The sequence below is a fragment of the Trachemys scripta genome, chromosome 9 (genome assembly GCF_013100865.1).
Source record: "Trachemys scripta elegans isolate TJP31775 chromosome 9, CAS_Tse_1.0, whole genome shotgun sequence".
Lineage (NCBI taxonomy): Eukaryota > Metazoa > Chordata > Testudines > Emydidae > Trachemys > Trachemys scripta.
This window is the reverse complement of record NC_048306.1, coordinates 81,673,504-81,693,620: the sequence shown is the minus strand read 5'-3', so window position 1 is coordinate 81,693,620 and position 20,117 is coordinate 81,673,504. Positions and strand designations below refer to the sequence as shown.

The 20,117-nt window shown below is 45.3% G+C and overlaps 1 protein-coding gene across 1 annotated transcript in view; it reads right to left on the bottom strand.

Annotated features, from left to right (window-relative positions):
- Window positions 1-2,225: 2,225 nt before the first annotated feature.
- Window positions 2,226-20,117, bottom strand: part of GFM1 (G elongation factor mitochondrial 1) — a 54,942-nt gene continuing 37,050 nt past the window's right edge. The window contains exons 14-18 of the mRNA XM_034780952.1: window positions 19,721-19,883; window positions 18,398-18,542; window positions 9,272-9,432; window positions 7,705-7,758; window positions 2,226-3,107 (exon numbers count right to left, since the gene is read on the bottom strand). Of these exons, the coding sequence (XP_034636843.1) occupies window positions 2,976-3,107; window positions 7,705-7,758; window positions 9,272-9,432; window positions 18,398-18,542; window positions 19,721-19,883 (655 nt within the window). The 3' untranslated portion in view covers window positions 2,226-2,975. The remainder of the gene's footprint in view (window positions 3,108-7,704; window positions 7,759-9,271; window positions 9,433-18,397; window positions 18,543-19,720; window positions 19,884-20,117) is intronic.

Here is a 20,117-nt window from a genome sequence, read left to right as displayed (position 1 = left end):
AATATTTGGCAATGGTCCAGGGCTTCGGCAGCACTTTGGCTGCGGGGGGTCCGATCTGGGTTTTCCGAGGCACCAAAGGACCCCCCCCCGCTGTCAAAATGCCGCCGAAGACCCCCGGAGCGGGGCCCCCTTAGGCGCGGGGCCTGATTCCAGGGAATCGGGTGACTCGGCTTAAAGCCAGCCCTGTCTACATTATTGGCTAAATTCTCCCATATGTTTTAATCAGTCATCACGCTCAGGCTGTATGGAGATAGGGGTAAATTAAATAATGGTATTTCAATAAGTAAGCCCAGATTCAACAAAGTATTTATTTTCAAAGCTTTGCCACTGTATTAGAATGTTTTGGTCCTTTCTGCTCTTTCTCCCTGAGAGGACAGCTGCCTCACAAATCTATGAACAGCTGAAATTCACCCACCTGATGCAATGGACTAGTCATTTACTGAAAGTGTAGGAGCACTGCCTCTTTTTCCATAAAAATTGAGATTGGTGACCCCTAAAAATTCCTTGAACAAACTAATGGTTACTATTCAAACAGAAAACAATGGAGTGGTCTGAACGGTTACGTAAAAACTCCTTACACAGACTGTGTTACCATGTTACGGAGCCAACAAAACCTGTGCAAGACACCATCCTTGTTAGGTAACCTCTTGTCTTAAAAGAAACTTCTCCCACCAAACAACTCAGAAATGTCTAGGGTCTGATTCTTATTCACTCATGTGGGTTTATATTGGTGTAATTCCACTGACTAACATGGAATTTCTCCAATTAACACTAGTGTGAGATCAGAGTTAGGGCCTAAATTCTGAGTGTTATTCTAAGGCCACGTATATTGAGCAACCGGCTTTTGTCAGTCCCTTCAATAACCACATAACACTGTATCCCTGTAGAGAGATTTTTAACCTAAATTCAGGAAACACTTGTGACCTTTAGATTGATAAATCTGTGTCTGTGTAAACTATTTGTTAAAAAAAGTGATCCTCTGATAAGAGGACAAAATGAGAGCCACAAATATATGGAAAAAGTGACAATTACCCAGGTTTTACTTCCTTAAATATATCCTTATTACTTTTATGAGGGGGTTTATCTGTTTGTGGTAAAGGAAGTTCCTGGCAAAACATTTATTTTACTTGATTAAAAAAGAATAAGCAATGTGTGGGGCATTTTTAAAGGCCAAATCCAGTTGATCTTGTTCACAAGACTACTCCAGGTGAGAATAGCTACATACATGAGCAGGGCAAGCAGGATTTGATCTTATGAGGTTTAGTGTGCATGGAGATAGATGCATCTATTTTGTGTCTATGTGCACCTGGCAAATCCTTGAAATTGTATTTGTTTACAATAGTTATTTAAAAATAACCATCTTCGCTATCTTTTTGTGAATGCTGATGCAAAGCACGTCACCACAGTTCTGTTCTGTGTCTGGACAACTAGAACAAGGCACTGGGAACGTTGTCCCAAAATGATTTTAAGCTTCACACCCCATCCCCAACCCATGGCCTGTTAACTGAAAATCTGCAGAGAATGTTGTAGCATAGCAGGAGTTGGAGTGGTCAGGGACAAACACATGTGCATGTGAAAATCTAAGTTATTCTTTTGTCTAGGTTCAGGGGTCGGCAACCTTTCACAAGTGCTGTGCCGAGTCTTCATTTAGTCACTCTGATTTCAGGTTTTGCATGCCAGTAATACATTTTAACGCTTTTAGAAGGTCTCTTTCTATAAGTCTATAATATATAACAAAACTATTGTTGTATGTAAAGTAAATAAAGTTTTTAAAATGTTTAAGAAGCTTCATTAAAAATTAAATTAAAATGCAGAGACCCCCGGACCGGTGGCCAAGACCGGGGCAGTGTGAGTGCCACTGAAAATCAGCTCGCGTGCCACCCTTGGCACTCGTGCCATAGGTTGCCTACCTGTGGTCTAGGTAATAAAAACTCTAATTAAAGCACATGAACAATATCCTCTCTCTTGCCCAATTATAATAGTCTGGCATTTACTCTGTGCAACCACCTGATGGGAACTAATTAATTGATTCTGAGGATCACTGTTGATGCCAATTACAATGGTGGATAAAACTACCTTCTTGAATGTGAGATTTGGGGAAGAATTAGGAAAGCTTTTGTTTGTTTTTGTCTGTTAGGCAGTCACACAAAGATCCCATTGGAAAGGCAGAGAACCTGGTGATGGGAAAGCAAATGAAATAGTAGCTAAATCCATAATACATTTCAGTTTATGAAGGATATTCACTTTAATTCTATTTAAGGCTGGTATAATCCTAAATCCCGGGCAATGTTTTTCAAATTCACTCTAGTGGGCTCATCTGTCCTGAGCAGTGCGGGTGAGCAGCAAATTGCACTGACAGATAAATTTGGATGACGAATTATTTATGACTTTGGAAGATCTTAGAATTTTGTTTTGGAATCAGAGTAAAATAAATATCTATGTTCACTTCCTGAAATCACATATTGCTAATGAGTGACTTGCAGAAGCAAAGGGATCGGTTTGGGAGCAGCCTTCAAAGGCAAATTTCATTCTATTGGGTAAGAATTCATCCACCTGATGCCCATCAAGCTGTATAAATTTAGTCCTCTGAATCGGGATCCTGGAGGATTCAAAATAGAGGCACAATAGTCACAGTATCGTATTTCCCAAGTAACAAAATAAAATAATGACTATATCATCATTTTAATACAAGTGCTTTAAAACAAAAAATTCAAAGACAAATGATTATTATAATTAAACATAGATTTTTTTGCTAATGAACCGAATTTGTATGTGACCATTTCAGCCGTGATCGCCGGTAACTTCTGAATGTATCATAAAGAAAGGAGCTTTTAATAAAGATTAGGTCCTGATACAGTCTGAATTCGGCTATTCGCCCTGGATATGTTGAGTCACTGAGGTTACAGAGCTTTGCAGGAGAAAGAGTTTGTCAGAAGATTGTGAAAGCTACTAATTAACACTCAGGAGGAGGCAAGTCAGCTCTTGGCCTTGCCCTTTTTCACGGGAAGTTGTCCTGTTGCTTCTAGGTATTTGTGAATTAGGTCCTCTTGAACACTAGGTAAACATGGCTGGTATCTACTGTATTCCATTGTATATTCACCCTTTCCCTGAAGGGGAAAAAAAATCAAAGTTAGAGCCACTGTAAACACACACATACCTGGCAGCTAGATTGCACAGTGCTCTGCAAAGCAGTATGCAGTACTAACTGTCAGTAAAACAAGCAGAGCCACACAATGAAGCATACTGTAATGTCAGACCAGATTTATTTCACATACAATATATTTTTCTTGGAAAGGAGCAGAGACAAATAGTTTTATAACAACCAACTGACCATCACTAGGTTATAATTTTGCTTCCTCTTTTTTTGGAAAAGAATGACGCTGCTGTTAATAATGACCCACTCAACGCCGCACAGGTAGAAGTACTTGCATGTAACGGAGAATGTTGAGCTGCCACATGTGAGTGATTTATGTACAGAAAATATCTCACTTGGTAAAAGTAACTCTAGTAATTAAGTCAACATACAGTCTTAAAAATTCATATGGTTAAAGATGGAGATCTTGCTTGCTGAAGTGCTGCTTTCAAAGATCTCCATTACTTGCACAGAAATTCGAAATGGGCAACACATATTGGACTTGGAAAGTAGCTTCTATGCCCAAGCTTTTCCATTCTGATAGACACTAAGAACAGTGTTAAATTCATGCCTTACATTATCACTTAAGATTAGGGAAGAATTTTTTCCCCAAAGCATGTGAAAATCATTAGTCTGCAATGACAAAGCAAATATTTAGGTGGTTTCAGAATTTAGATTCTCATTTTCCGTGTAACAATATTTATTATTTGTCTTTTGTAGAAGACATAAGTGAAAGCCCACCCATCTATAAACACATTTTACTGACTGTAAAATATGGAGGTGTCCTCCTGTTTAACGTATATTCCTGCCTCCCACCAAACATGCATTTATACAGCAACACCTACTGGTGGCAATGACTCCAGCTGTGTAGACAATGTAGGTTTCTGCACAATATACCAGTGCTCTGGGGTTCAAAATAGGCAGTATTATTCTCCTCAATTCTCACTTGCCCTGCCCTGACAACTGTCTCCCCACCCTTTCCCCATATTCCCTCCTCCCGATCCACTCTATGCCCAGGATGCAGGGTAACTGCCCAGGGAGCAATACTCTATTTAAAAAAAAACAAAAACATTTTTTGGACCATGCTTAAGCAATTCCAGAATAAGGATGGATTTATGCACATGCATAAATCCCATTGACTTCAATGGAATAGGGATTTTCTTGAACCAGGGCCATACAGAACTTCACTGGGAGAAAAAATGGCAGAATTCTCCAAATTTCAGTCCTGCCAATACTGTTCCATTAACTGTTTGTTCCGAGTACTCTCCATTCCTTTCTAAAAGAAAAAAGTGCCCTAGAAAGATTAGGCTCCTCATACAGATGGTATGAAATAGGCTGTTTTGATTCCTTCAGTACTCTATGGTACCCCTACCTGACTCTCTTCCACAAAGAAGACAACACCTGTACATTTGCTGTATATTCTAATCAGCTGAAAACTATGGGCCAGAGTCTCAATTGGTATAAAGAACAGGAGTACTTGTGGCACCTTAGAGACTAACAAATTTATTAGAGCATAAGCTTTCGTGGACTACAGCCCACTTCTTCGGATGCATATGCATCCTGTTCTTTTTGCGGATACAGACTAACACGGCTGCTACTCTGAAATCAGTTGGTATAAATTACCATAGCTCCACTGACTTCAAAATAGCTGCAGTTGTTGTTATATCAGCTGAAAATCTGGCCCTTTATTTCAACCATCCAACAACACCAACATTTTTTGCTTAGAAGAGAGAAATTTCCATCTCCTAGAACTCCAAGAATCTGCAGTTTGAATATCAGCCAATTTGTAAACATTTAAAGTTTCTAAAATCATGAATTATTATTGTTAAAAGAACGTAATGCTACAGGAAGTTTACATGCAATGAAACTCTGGCAAGAACATAGCAGTCTTGGATGATAACCATGTTAAGTACAAATGCATCATACAAGGATCTAGCCTTTCACTCTCCTTTCTAAACTTCTCAACAGGCATTGCTTTTAAGAGTTACTGCTACTATTAATTACTGGCACATAATTGCCAGCAGGTTGTACTGTTTTCTGTGGAAACTGCCATGAACCCAGACAGACCAATGGGCACGGCCTTTCTAAATTTGGTTACTCTGGGGAGGTCTCCCCTTTTAGAAGACCTGACCTCAGTTGAATCTGGAGCCCATCTCCAGAATGGTGTCAATTTAGATGATGATATGGCACAGTGTACATGATGTGTAACGCTTATTGGACTTTCACAGTGAACTGGATACCCCAGGGCATTAGCTGTTTGTCTGGCTAAGCCATTCCCCTTATAGCCCGATGCGAGGCAGTGCAATTTGATTCCATCTCCGTATCTTTTTCCATGAATGAAACTCCCCCAATTTTATTCTTCTATGCCTCTACCTGTCTTAATTCAAACTACTACTTAAAAGTCCTTCTTCTGTGTTGCCCCAATAGTAATTAAAAAACCCAACTATAACATCAAAATGTGTATGTGCTCAACTTGAGTACAGCAACTCCTCACTTAACGTCCTCCCGGTTAACGTTGTTTCAAAGTGATGTCGCTGCTCAATTAGGGAACATGCTCGTTTAAAGTTGTGCAATGGTCCCTTATAACATCGTTTGGCTGCCTGCTCTGTCCACTGCTTGTAAGATTCTGTGGAAGAGCAGCGACTTTAGAAGGGAGCATTGCACAAGTTCCTCTTCTCTGCCTCCTCCCCCCTCCCTCCCAGCGCTTCTGTAGGAGCAGGATTTTATAATTGTACTATGCGAATTCATGTATGATTTGATTTTATCCTGCCAGCCACCCTTTTTGAATCGCAGAAAGGACTGACAGACCAGAACAATCCTTATGACTAATTATGGTCACCCTTTTGTTTTAGGATAAGTTATAATATCTACTATGGTTTCCTATATGTATTGCAAATTAGGCACTCTAGTTAAATATACATTTCTTTGTTTTAAGACTTTAATAAGTAAGGGTACATCTACACTACCCGCCGGATCAGCGGGTAGCGATCAATCTATCGGGGATCGATTTATCGTGTGTAGTGTAGACGCGATAAATCGATCCCCGATTGCTCTCCCGTCGACTGCTGAACTCCAGCAATGCAAGAGGTGGAAGCAAAGTCGACGCGGGGAGCCGTGGCCGTTGATCCAGCGCCGCGAGGACGCGAAGTAAGCAATTTTAATTCGATCTCAGATATGTCGAATTCAGCTATGCTATTCTTGTAGCTGAAGCTGCGTATCTTAGATCGATCTCCCCCACTAGTGTAGACCAGTCCTAAGAGACAGGATCTTGTATTGTATCTATGTTAAGGAGATTAGAGGAATGTTGAGGGCCTGAAGCCCCAATGTGAATTGTTTTAGTTATAAGGTTTAGCAAGGCTTGATTTACAACGTATTCTTCTGAATATACAATACTGCTGTCTGTATACCTTTGAAGGTTTCTGTAAGAGATTGTGTGAATGAGGAATGCATGCATCAGGAGTGTGTGTGTGTGTGTGTGTGTGTGTGTGTGTGACTAAAAAGCATATTCTAACTGTTGTATTTTCAATAAATGCAGTGTTTTTGTCTTCTCTTCAATAAAGATCCCATGTGCTTTGTATAGCATAACATTTTCCCCACTGCCAAAAAGCTGTTTGGCGGCGCTTAGGACTTTCTGGGAGGGAGGGGGAGGAGCGGGGAAGCGCTATGTCTCCACTCCTTCCCCTCACTCCCAGAAAATCCTAAGCGCCGCTAAACAGCTGTCTTGTGGCGCTTAGGACTTTCTGGGAGAGAGGGGTAGGAGCAGGGAAGTGTGTGTGGGGGAGGAGCGGGGATGCCGCATGCTCCAGAGAGGAGGTGGACTGGGGGTGGGAAGAGGTGGGCCTGGAGTGGAGCGGGGACAGGAAGAGGCAGGCCTGGAGCATTCCCAGCAAAGTCTGCGCCTGTTCTTCTCCAGGAAAGCTGCCGCTGCTGCTGCGAAGGTGCTTCCTAGCGTCCTTGCCTGCAGCGGGCTGTGCCTGTGTGGGGTAAGCCAGGGGCACTTCCCAACCACAGTACAGTATAGTACTGTACAGTATATAATGCCTTTTGTCTGCCCCCAAAAAATTTCCTTGGAACCTAATCTCCCACATTTACATTAAATCTTATGGGAAAATTGAATTAGTTTAACATCGTTTCACTTAAAGTTGCATTTTTCAGGAACATAACTACAGCGTTAAGTGAGGAGTTACTTTAACTGTAGATCACCAAAACCCACATCTTCCTTTACTCCATCCCCTCCCTACCAATTATTACTCTCATTTACAATTGTTGTGTCTAATATTAGATGACAAATAATCCATCGCGTGCATCTTTGGCCCATTTTTGTCCTAAAGTGTCTAACACCTGTACAGCTTCTGACTGCTGTAGAAACTAATAAAGTTGAGTACTCTCGAATAAACTACATTAGCTATGCACGTGTTTATATTATGATTCTACTCCCTAACTAATTGGATTCTCTTTTCTATCGTTGCTGTCACCATTATTACCCACTGATAAGCTCATCTTAGGTTGCTTATTTCTGAAAATCCAATATACTTCAACAAAAAGTATCCAGAGTTTATTTGCTGACTTACCTCTGTGAAGGATCTCAGTTCTGTGGCGTATCCAAACATATTATTCAGTGGCACCTGAAATCCAATTTAAATTGTATTATACATGTTATTCTTGTGCAAGCAAGGAATTTTTCAATGTAATTTTGAATTAAAGGCTCCATTCTCCTAATCTTTACTATGACATCAAAAGAGCCAGTTGGTAACACTTTAAAAATTATGCTTTGCGTTTAGTATTGATTTTCTTATATGGTTTTATAAATGGTGTTTATTTCAAAGCATTAATTTTCATTATGCTCAGCAGGAAAACAAGGACATTCTCAGTTTAAGGACATCTCAGCTAGCTTAATGGCACAACCTCAGTACTCTGTAGTTCCACACGAGAGGTCCCAGTTGGAAATATCTCAGGGCTGCAGATTTTAACCACAATTTCTGAAACAGCACTGAAAAGGTTTGTCCTTGGCTGTACTTGCATTTAAACCATGTTAAGCAGTGATTCGGCTGCACATGTTACTGACATCCACTGTCAGCAATGATTATTTTTCCTTATGTAGACAATGCTATAGATGGAGATAAAGTCTTGCTGTGGTGGTTAACAAATTTGTTTTTGGGGGGGTAAGGGATGAAAATTAATGACAAGGCAGCCAGAGATAAGGAGTTGTGCTGAGGTATTTTAACCTCCTACAACTGTTCAGAAATACATTTAACCTGAACTAGCAAGACAATTACATGTAAAAAGGGACACTAATCAACTTGAAAAAAATCTCATTTGTCTGAAAATCTGCAATTGTTACTTGTAACACTACAGGTTTCTATAACTGGAAGAAGTTAGAGGAAAAAATATTTCTTCTACTTTTTAGGTAGTTTACTCTATGTTTCTTCCAGGACTTTGTGTATATTTGGTTTCACTGCTTTCACTGTATAGTTAGTTGGTCAGACTCTCCCCCTGGCTGAAAAGACGTTTGTAAACAACAGAGGAGAGGAAAAATCCTTTTAAAAACAAACAAATACTAAAAAAGACATCTGGACATATTATTTAGAGTGTGCTCTACTAGAAAACTTAATTATTAGTTTAAAAAAGTTGGCAGTGTCCCTTTTAATCAATGAAGGGCATTTCAGCTATACCTCTCAATGTACAAAGCAAGGGAAGTATCAATATCCCTGTTTATAAGATGGGACTGCTGGGCATCGTTACCCAAGGTCATATAATTGCAGGGCAGGTAACGGAACTCAGGTCTCCCAAGTCCCAGTCTAATGCTCTATCCACTGTACAAAACTGCTTTGCTAAAATAGCGGACACTTACAATAGGTTTAATAGTACTGTTCTACATATTACTATACAATGACATTTAACTTCTTCCACCAGGTCGCACTTATCCCTTGGATATGGTTTACTTATCAGACTAATATGGGCAAATTTCGAGCTCAGAAAAAGCAGCCATAGACTTAATAATAATGCAGGAGAGGAAACAAGAAATTGCTTCTGTTCATAACATAATTGCCTATATATTAAAATAAAGTTTCTTGTAAATCAGCGTTTGGTCTGTCATTGAAAGAGGAAACAGGTTTAGACACATTGAACAGCACATACATCAGCATACAAAGTGAAATAGCCATCTATTCCATCTTGTCCTGTGATCACTCCGTGACGACGATTAACTCCAGCAATCACAGCTCCTTGGAATTCATTCGGTGCTACAATTTCCACAGACATAATGGGCTCAAGTATACACAGAGTTGCATTTTCCACAGCTGGGTAAAAAAGGAAGATGAAGTAGAATTAGTCACATCCTTATGCTTCCGGCATCCATGCATATTACACATTCTTCAAAAATTATCTAACTCAGGCGTGCAAAATTCTATTCAACCACTAGCCCACAGGACCTGGTCCAAAGCCCACTGAAATCAATGCAAGTTTTTCAAAGTGCTTTGGATAAGGCCAAAAGTGACAGGCAAGTGTGTTCATTTCCCATTATAATCATCATGACAGTAAACGGTGAGAAAACAGATGTTGCACCTGGGCTTGAAGATTTCCATGGCAGTTTTGAAAGGTAACACTTAGCTATAAGTTATACTTGTACATGGACCATCATAGGAACTAGTGGAGAATCCTGGCTATGATTACTTGAGATTAATAATATTCTGGCACACAACAATGTCAAGAGCTTTCATGATTAATGTTAAGGGCACTTCTTACATTACTGGAGAAGAATGTCTTGACTTCCAACCTCCCTCAGTGAGTACTTGCACTCTTTATATCATAGATTTTAAGGCCAGAAGGGGTCATTATGATAATCTACTCCACTGGTGCCCAAACTTTTCCTCTCGTGCCCTCCCCTTACCTGTAATGGAGGGCATGAGGCCAGGAGCAGAGTCGCAGCCGGGGGCTGGGAGTGGAGCCCAAGCTGGAGCCAGGGGACGATGCTGCAGCTAGGGCTGGTGGCTGAGCCGTGGACACAGGCCAGGAGCAGGGCTGTGGCAGGGGGCCGGTAGTGGAAGTGGGGTCACAGCTTCAGGTGGGGCCAGAGCGAGGCTGGGTAGTGTTCCTTTCCCACTCTCTGTGGGGGCTGGCTCGCGCCCCCCCCTCCCCGGAATCCCTCCAGACATTCCTCTGTGCCTCCTTAGGGGGGCTGGGGACCACTGGTCTAGTCTGCATAATACAGGCCACAGAACCTCCTGCATAATACAGGCAACAGGACTGCACCCAGTTATTACTCCATCACGTCCATAACTTCAATTTGAACTATAGCTTATCTTTTAGTCTTCAAATATTTGATTTAGATGCTTGAGTTACTGTGTCATCAGTAATATTTTTGAGAACTGAGAATTAATAATAAAATACTGAAAATATATTAGTTCAAGAAGATGCAAGCAGAATGTCAAAGCCTCTGAGGGCATAATGTAACTTCATATGATTCAGTGCACATTACAGACCCATAATGTGAATTTCTCGGCAACTGTTGCTAATAGAAGAGTGTCTTGAAGATATAGGATTGTCCTACAGTCTCTACACAATACGACTAACTTTTATTATAGAGGAAAATGATTAGAAAATGCTGGTGCAGATTCAATGGTAAGGTTTACTCCCTATGAAGAATTAATTTGGGGTATTTTGCTGAATGGGCATTAGGAATGGTGAAAGAGGAACCATTTCCTGAAGATGCCGTCTCTTCTAAATAATCTGACTTTACTTTAGGCTCAGCCAAATACCATCTCAGATACTCTTAGAAAAAATTTACTTCCCTGTTTCCTTGGGGAAATTAAAACTCCCTACAGAGGTCTGACACATAAATCATACTTTCTAAGTTTTACTTAGAAGGGGTTTCTATTTGCTGTTTCAGCTTGATAGATTCAGAAAAGATCAGGCAGCATCATTTAGAACTTTTTCAACAAGCATTTGAAACTGTCAGTTTTAGGGATGGGGAGGAGGCATGATCACAATCTGTAGTATAAGAAGCAGAGACATAAACCCATCTTAAAAGAGATCACTGCAGAGATGTTGTATTTGACTTTGAAATTAAATATAATTAATTACAATTGCTTGGAACTGAGTGATCAGGGCAGGTTCCTATGACAAGTGTTTTATTATTTCTGCAGAGTTTAAATGCTATGAAAAGTTTTCATCCCTTCTAACCCAAGTGCTATTAGAATCAATAGCTTCTTAGTACTGTTGGAAGACCAGCTTCTAGAAGAAACCCTTTATTGATTTCTCAAAAGTTCCCAATCTTTTACCCTAGCTGGTATGTCATGTGCGTTCACTAATCTGTAACGTTTATACAAGGGAAGATTAAGTTTACCATTACAATATCAGAGTATATGTTCTTTCAAATATGACTGTACAATCTAATTTTGTTAGTGATGAATATAAGCCCAGATGGAGCCATTCAGGGAGTATGAATTAAGATGTAAATGTACAAACATTGGGCCAGATTTTGATTTCAGTTTCACTAGTGCAAATAAGATCAGAATCTGGCCCATTGTCTAGGTAGGAGCTTCTGAGTTTTCTGTCTTCAATTCTGTGAATCATTCTGATAAAGTCTATTATCAGACAGCATTTCTAAAGCATCAATTTTTATACCATTAAAGGAAAAGACGGTTACTCACCGTTGTAACTGTTGTTCTTCGAGATGTGTTGCTCATATCCATTCCATTAGGTATGTGCGCGCCGCGTGCACGATCGTCGGAAGATTTTCTACCCTAGCAACACCGGCGGGTCGGCTGTGGAGCCCCCTAGAGTGGCGCCTTCATGGTGCTGAATATATACCCCAGCCGACCCGGCGCCCCCTCAGTTCCTTCTTGCCGGCTACTCCGACAGTGGGGACGGGGGGCGGGTTTGGAATGGATATGAGCAACACATCTCGAAGAACAACAGTTACAACGGTGAGTAACCGTCTTTTCTTCTTCGAGTGCTTGCTCATATCCATTCCATTAGGTGACTCCCAAACCCAACTTAGGTGGTGGGGTCGGAGTGAGACATTGCTGTGTGCAAAACCGCTGATCCGAAAGCAGCATCGTCCCTGGACTGTTGCACTAGTGCATAGTGGGCTGTAAACGTGTGGACTGATGACCAAACTGCCGCTCTACAAATGTCCTGGATCGGAACTTGCGCCAGGAAAGCAGTCGAGGAGGCTTGGGCCCTCGTGGAGTGGGCGGTGAGGTGCGGTGCTGAGACACCTGCCAGGTCATAGCAAGTCCGGATGCAAGACGTAATCCAGGAGGATAGGCGTTGTGAGGAGACCGGTGAGCCTTTCATTCGGTCAGCCACTGCAACGAAGAGTTGCGTCGTCTTTCTAAAGTGCTTTGTGCGGTCAACATAGAAGGCCAGGGCCCTTCGTACGTCCAGGGAATGCAAACGTTGATCCTGGCGAGTGGCATGTGGTTTGGGATAAAAGACCGGGAGAAATATGTCCTGGTTGATATGAAATGTAGAAACCACCTTAGGGAGAAAGGCAGGATGTGGACGAAGCTGCACTTTATCCTTATGAAAAACTGTGTAAGGGGGCTCAGATGTAAGCGCCCTGAGTTCAGAAACGCGCCTTGCTGAGGTGATGGCTACGAGGAAGGCTGTCTTCCAGGATAGGTACAGAAGTGAACAGGTGGCCAGTGGCTCGAACGGAGGACCTGTGAGTTTGGAGAGAACCAGATTGAGATCCCACGTCGGGACGGGATGACGCTGTTGTGGGTACGTCCGGTCTAAGCCCTTGAGGAATCTAACAACCATCGGGTTAGAGAATACCGAGGACGCGAGTTCCCCTGGGTGAAAGGCCGATATAGCGGCCAGGTGAACTCTAATTGAAGATATCGCCAACCCTTGTTGTTTTAGGGAGAGGAGATATTCCAATATGAGAGGAATGGGTGCCTGCAACGGGGACGTGGCTCGTTGTTCGCACCAACAGGAGAACCGTTTCCACTTGGCCAGGTACGTGGTCCGTGTTGAGGGCTTCCTACTGCTCAGCAGGATCTGTTGGACAGAGTGCGAGCATTGCCGCTCTGCCTGGGTGAACCATGGAGCAGCCACGCCGTGAGGTGGAGTGATTGCAGGTCGGGGTGACGCAGCCGACCGTGGTCCTGAGATATGAGATCCGGACATAATGGAAGCGGGATCGGTGTCTGAACCGAGAGCTCCAACAGTGTGGTGTACCAATGTTGTCTCGGCCACGCTGGAGCGACCAGAATTACCTGTGCCTGGTCTCTGCGCAATTTGAGCAGTACCTTGTGGACCAGGGGAAACGGAGGGAAGGCATAAAACAGGTGGTCTTTCCAGGGAAGGAGAAACGCATCCGAGAGGGAGCCCGGAGCTCGACCTTGTAGGGAGCAGAACATGTGGCACTTCCTGTTGTCTCGGGATGCAAACAGGTCTATCTGGGGAAACCCCCACTTCTGGAAGACGGAATGTATGATGTCCGGACGGATAGACCACTCGTGCGTCTGGAAGGACCTGCTGAGTCGGTCCGCTAGAGTGTTCTGGACTCCAGGGAGGAACGATGCCGTGAGATGGATTGAGTGGGCGATGCAGAAGTCCCACAGGCGAATGGCCTCTTGGCATAGAATTGACGAACGTGCTCCTCCTTGCTTGTTGATGTAAAACATGGCCGTGGTGTTGTCGATGAGAACTAACACACAACGGCCACGTAGGAGATTGAGGAATGCCTGGCACGCCAGGCGCACCGCCATCAATGCCCGAACATTGATATGCAGGGCTAGCTGGGGTGCAGTCCACAGGCCCTGGGTATGGTGTTCGTTGAGATGGGCGCCCCAACCCAGAGATGACGCGTCCGTGACCAGGTGCAGAGAAGGTTGTGGGGCGTGAAATGGCATCCCCTCGCAGACCACATTGTGATCTAGCCACCAGGTGAGGGAGGCCAGGACCGAGTTCGGGACCGTGACCACCATGTTCAGGCTGTCCCGATGTGGACGGTATATTGATGACACCCAGGTCTGGAGTGGGCGAAGCCGAAGTCTGGCATGCCTGGTTACGTACGTGCAGGAAGCCATGTGACCCAGCAGGGTAAGGCACGACCTCACCGTGGTAGTTGAGAAGGCCTGTAGCCCTTGAATGAGGTTCGTGATGGTGCCAAAGCGGTTGTCTGGCAGGATGGCTTGTGCACGTTTGGAGTCGAGAACTGCTCCAATGAATTCTATTCTCTGGGTAGGTTCTAGAGTGGATTTGTCCTTGTTGAGTAGGATGCCCAACTCGTTGAATGTGTGCACTATTGTGTGGACGTGAGCTTGAACTTGCTCCTTGGTGCGACCGCGTACCAGCCAGTCGTCTAGGTACGGGAACACCTGTATCCCTTGTCGACGAAGGTACGCTGCCACGACAGCCATACATTTCGTGAACACTCTTGGGGCCGAGGATAGGCCGAAGGGAAGGACTGCAAACTGGTAGTGCACCGTGTTTACCACGAATCGCAGGAAGCGTCTGTGAGGTGGGTAAATTGTGATGTGAAAGTATGCGTCTTTCATGTCGAGGGCGGCGAACCAGTCTCCAGGATCGAGGGAAGGGATAATGGCCCCCAAAGAGACCATGCGGAACTTCAACTTTACTACGAATTTGTTGAGTCCGCGCAAGTCCAAGATGGGCCGCAGACCTCCTTTGGACTTGGGGATCAGGAAGTAACGGGAATAAAATCCCCTGCCCCTTAACTCTATCGGAACCTCCTCTATGGCCCCCAAGGCCAGGAGCGTAGAAACCTCCTGTATAAGAAGTTGCTCGTGAGAAGGGTCCCTGAAGAGGGACGGGGAAGGGGGGTGGGAGGGGGGGATAGAAGAAAACTGGATAGCGTATCCCCTCTCCACCGTGCAGAGGACCCAACGGTCCGAAGTTATAAGGGACCAGGCACGGTGGAAGTGGGAGAGGCGATCCCGAAAGTAGGGGGCTGGATCCTGGTGGATGACTGGGGCGCCGTCCTCGACCGCACCTTCAAAAGTTCTGCCTGGGGCCTGAAGGTGGTCTAGGTGGCCCTTGGTTCTGGCCGGGTTGAGGGCCGGTCCACCTTCTCCTACCACCTCGCCCTCGCCTCCGGGCCGAGTCTTGTCTCTGGCGAGGCGGGGGGGGGGTAGAAGCGCTGAGGCTGCGGCCTAAATGGCCTGCGCTGAGGGCCCACAACATGCATCCCGAGGGAGCGCATGATTGTTCTCGAGTCCTTGAGGCTCTGCAGGCGAGAGTCCGTCTTGTCCGAGAACAATCCATGTCCCTCAAAGGGCAGATCCTGTAGGGTTTGCTGCAGCTCCGGAGGCAAACCCGAAACCTGAAGCCAGGAGATCCTCCGCATAGCGATACCCGAAGCCAGGGTCCGCGCAGCCGAGTCTGCTATGTCCAAGTAGGCCTGCAAGGAGGTTCGAGCCACCTTCTTACCTTCCTCTACCATGGCTCCAAACTCTTCCCTGGACTCTTGGGGAATCAACTCCTTAAACTTCCCCATAGAGTTCCAGGAGTTAAAATTGTAGCGGCTCAGTAGCGCCTGTTGGTTCGCCGCTCTAAGTTGCAGCCCTCCGGCTGAGTAAACCTTACGGCCAAACAAATCGAGCCGCTTAGCCTCTTTTGATTTAGGCGCTGCAGCCTGCTGGCCGTGCCGCTCTCGTGCGTTCACTGATGCCACCACCAGTGAACACGGTTGGGGGTGGGTATACAAGTACCCGTAGTCCTTAGACGGGACAAAGTATTTCCTTTCCACCCCTCTCGCTGTGGGTGGGATAGAGGCAGGAGTTTGCCATATCGTATCTGCATTAGTTTGTATCGTGCGGATCAGGGGTAACGCTACCCTCGATGGGGCATCCGCTCCGAGGATATTCACTATCGGGTCGTGCACCTCCACTACCTCCTCCGCCTGCAGGTCCATATTACGGGCCATCCTGCGCAGAAGATCCTGGTGAGCCCGAAGATCTATTGGAGGTGGGCCCGTGCACGATGTGCCCGCCACTGCCTCGTCCGGCGAAGAAGAGGAAGATGCCTCCGGTGGAACAGGATCCAAGGGCTGGTCCTGGTCTCCCTGTTCCTGGGCCGGAGCATCACCTGCGCCTGGGTCCAGGGCGTCAGGCGGTGCGGACACGGAAGCCTCCATGTCCCCTGGTGGAGGCCGAGAGATGGTGGACTCCGGGGCCCTTCTGACAGAGTGACTCGAGCGAGAGGTCGAGGGTATTGGAGCCCCTTGCTCCTGATGGTACGCCCACGGGGTCCAGAACGACCAGTGAGATGGGCCATGAGAATGGTCCTCTGTCATCTCCCGCCAATGGCCCAAGTCCTGTTCCTCGGTTTGCCCTTGAGGGGGATATGCCGATCTCGAGAGGTCCTCCGAGGAGTGGGACACCGATCTCGATGGCCACGGCGGTGCCGAGAGCGTCGAGACGATTCCCGTGGGCTGCGGTGCCGCACGGTGCCGGTCCGGAGATGATCTATCTCTACGCGGTGCCGGCGATCGGTGCCGGGACCGTGACCGGTGCCGATGACCTCGTCGGTGCCGGGAGTCAGATCTGGACCTCGACGAGGACCTGGAGTATGCCCGGTGCCGGGAGCGGCCTCTCGACGTCGAGCGTCGACCGTAGCGGTGCCGAGAACTACGTCTCGACGTTGATCGGTGCCGACGATCATAGCGGTGTCGAGACGTAGAGCGGTGCCGCGAAGAAGATCTTGGCCGCGAGTACGACCGGTGCCGAGGCGATATTCGGTGCCGGGACTGCGAGCGGCGTGGGGACCTGCTTCGGGACCTGGATCGGTGCCGAGGTTCCAGCCCTTGCGATGGAGGGCGCATCAAGGCAGGTTTCCCCCTCGACTGTACCGGGCGAGTCAACGGTGCCTTTGGTGCCGGTGGTTGGGGCGGTGCCGGCTCTGTGAGAGCTATTAAGTCTCTTGCCGCCTCGAAGGTCTCTGGAGTCGACGGGAGGCACTGTATAACCGCCGGTCTCGGTGGAGACGCTATCTGCACCGGACTCAACAGCTTCGGCGCCGGAGTCGACGGTGCTGGAGGCACCTGTTTCCGGTGCTCCACCGGCGGACGCGGCTCTACCCCCGGCACTGGGGGAGCCGGCGTCTTCGGCACGGAGGCCCCCGTCTTATGGGCTTTTTTATGCCCTGGGGATAATGAACGGCGCCTAGGCACTTGCTGTGCTTGCGGTGCCGACAAGGTCCGGTGCCGGGGAGGCTTGTCCGACGCCACTCGCGTGGTCGTCGTGGCCGGTGCCGCCGGGGCACTGCGCACCGAGGCGCTAGGTGCCGGGGCCTGACTTGTAGATGGAGCGTCAGGACTAAGTGCCGCCTCCATCAGAAGTTGCCGGAGCCGAAAGTCCCGCTCCTTCTTGGTCCTTGGTCTGAAGGCCTTACAGATCTTGCACTTATCTGTTTGATGGGACTCTCCCAGGCACTTCAGACAGGAGTCGTGCGGGTCGCTCGTGGGCATATGTTTAGCGCAGGAGGCGCACTGCTTGAAGCCGGGAGCTTTGGGCATGAGCCCGGACCCGCGGCCGGGGGAGAAAGGGGGAGACGACCCCCTTAATCCCCTGAACTAGTATAACAACTAAACAACTTTTACAAACTATTTTAACTATTTAACTATTTAACACTAGAACTGTAACTATAACTGCTAACGAACGAAGCTAGGGAGAGTGGAGAACAGCTATGCCGCGCTCCACAGTTCCAACGACCGTCAGGGGCGGTAAGAAGGAACTGAGGGGGCGCCGGGTCGGCTGGGGTATATATTCAGCGCCATGAAGGCGCCACTCTAGGGGGCTCCACAGCCGACCCGCCGGTGTTGCTAGGGTAGAAAATCTTCCGACGATCGTGCACGCGGCGCGCACACACCTAATGGAATGGATATGAGCAAGCACTCGAAGAAGAACCAATGTTCCACTGTAGCAGCTACCTACTCTGCATGACATTCCAAGAGAGACTGTTCAAACATAATTACTCTTACAGGTGTCTATGATTAGGGAAGGGGTGGTTCCCACAAAGATCTATTACAAAAAGGGTCCATTGTCTCTTTCGTACAGCTTCAGGAGCGAGGTCACATTCCTCAGAATGACTATTTGGAATTTCTACAAATCTTACACATCCACTACTCAACACAGGTTACATTTGGCTGACTGCCTCAGAATGGGAAATGTGTATGAGTAGGCAAGCAAGTAAGGAGCATAAAAATGAAATCAACAGCTTAATTTGGTTTTAACAAATATTCAATCATGAGCATGTAAAACAGCACATCTTCAAAGTGGTTGATGATACCTTGTTTGAGGGCCCCTTCTCCTGCTCGGATGAAAGCGAATTCATTAGAATCCACCATGTGATGTCCACCATCTTCTAGGACAAACCGAACTCCAGAAATCTTGTGACCTATCAGGGGACCCTTTTCACACGCTTCACGGAATCCCTGTGGAGAAGTGTCTCAAAGTTAGCAATTTTCACCCCAAAATACAGCTTTTAAAAAGGATAATGATAATGGCAGTGTGTAAGGAACAGTAAACTGCCTCCAGAGATTATGCATCAAGTCTTTTGCTAAGAGAAAAAGCTTCACAGCAAGCATAATCCTAAACTATGAATTCTAGTCCTATTACTTGACAAGAAGAAAAAACAAGACCCAAAAAACGTAATATAGTAAAGGAAAGAATGTTTCTCCCTCAGAAGAGTTTGAAAGCTTTTTATTGTCATTGTCTTAGACTTTGGTTTGCTGTCACTTTGGAAGAGGGCTCTGGTGAGGAATTCAGGGCAAGTTTTACTTAAAAAAAAAAATCTACCTAGGTTTTTATAAGATTGCCCATGATTGTGGTATCTAAAGTATCATCCTGAATAGAGAGAGAATGACTTGACTAGTATGATAGCATACTTTTTTTTCTATCTAGGCAGGGGTTGGCCAAAATCCTTCTTTTGTTGTGCAACTGAAGTTAGGGGTGCAAAACGGAAGTGTCTGAGAATGACCTCAATTTGCATAATTAATAAGAGATTCAGAAATACGGCAACATAAAATGGTACAGTAGTGCTATGATGGAGACATTGACATTATTAAGATGCTAATATTAAAAGTTATATGTACTAAACTATACAGCCACATAAAAACAGACCCACACAGTGGAGACATTTGGTAAATTATTCAGAAAATTTAACTTAGTTGGAGTTTCCTGCACAAAAAGATCTCAGATATGTCACAGACATGCTACATTTTTCAGAATTTGCTGCTGGTTATACATACCCAAAAGCAGGTACATTCAGGAAAGGGGATGTTAGAAAACCAGTCTCAATGGAAGTAGGATTCTTTTATTATAAATTCTGAAAAACAACTTGTTCTTTTTTGTTTGTTTGCTTGTTTTACACTGAATATCACATGCCAAAGATCAGAAAACTGATCTGTTTACATTGTCTTTAGTAACAGAAATCTTAGGAATTGGGCAAAACATAGTAAAATCACTTTTAGGCCTTGATCCTTCCTGAACCTGAATCAACAGTAAAACTCTCATTCCCTCCAATGGTTTCCTCAGGGATGACAATAGGAGGAAGGTAAGAACTGTGCAATTGTTATATCACAAATACAAAATATTAGAAAATATTTGTCACCTTTTCAACAGCAGGTATAAACTGCTTTGGGACGTTTGTTCCAACAGTTCTGTCTTCAAACTCCAACTGCGTGTAGTTCTCTGGATCCAGAGGCTGTAGACACCCTATTACTTTACCAAACTGGCCTGCCCCACCAGACTGTCTCTTGTGAGTATAGTCAAACCTAAAAATACAAAACACTGTGTTATCTATCATAGAAGCTATGCTCGAGTCTAGTCAGAATTCCAAAGGAATATGTCCATTTATTGACATTTTACTTTATCCTATTTAGTTATGCATAACCAAAATGGCTATGCATTTCTATTAATCATTGAATAGCCAAGAATATTCAAGGACCCACATGATGAACAGCATGATTCACCAATCTACAAGAGAGTAAAAACAGGCAGGATACTAC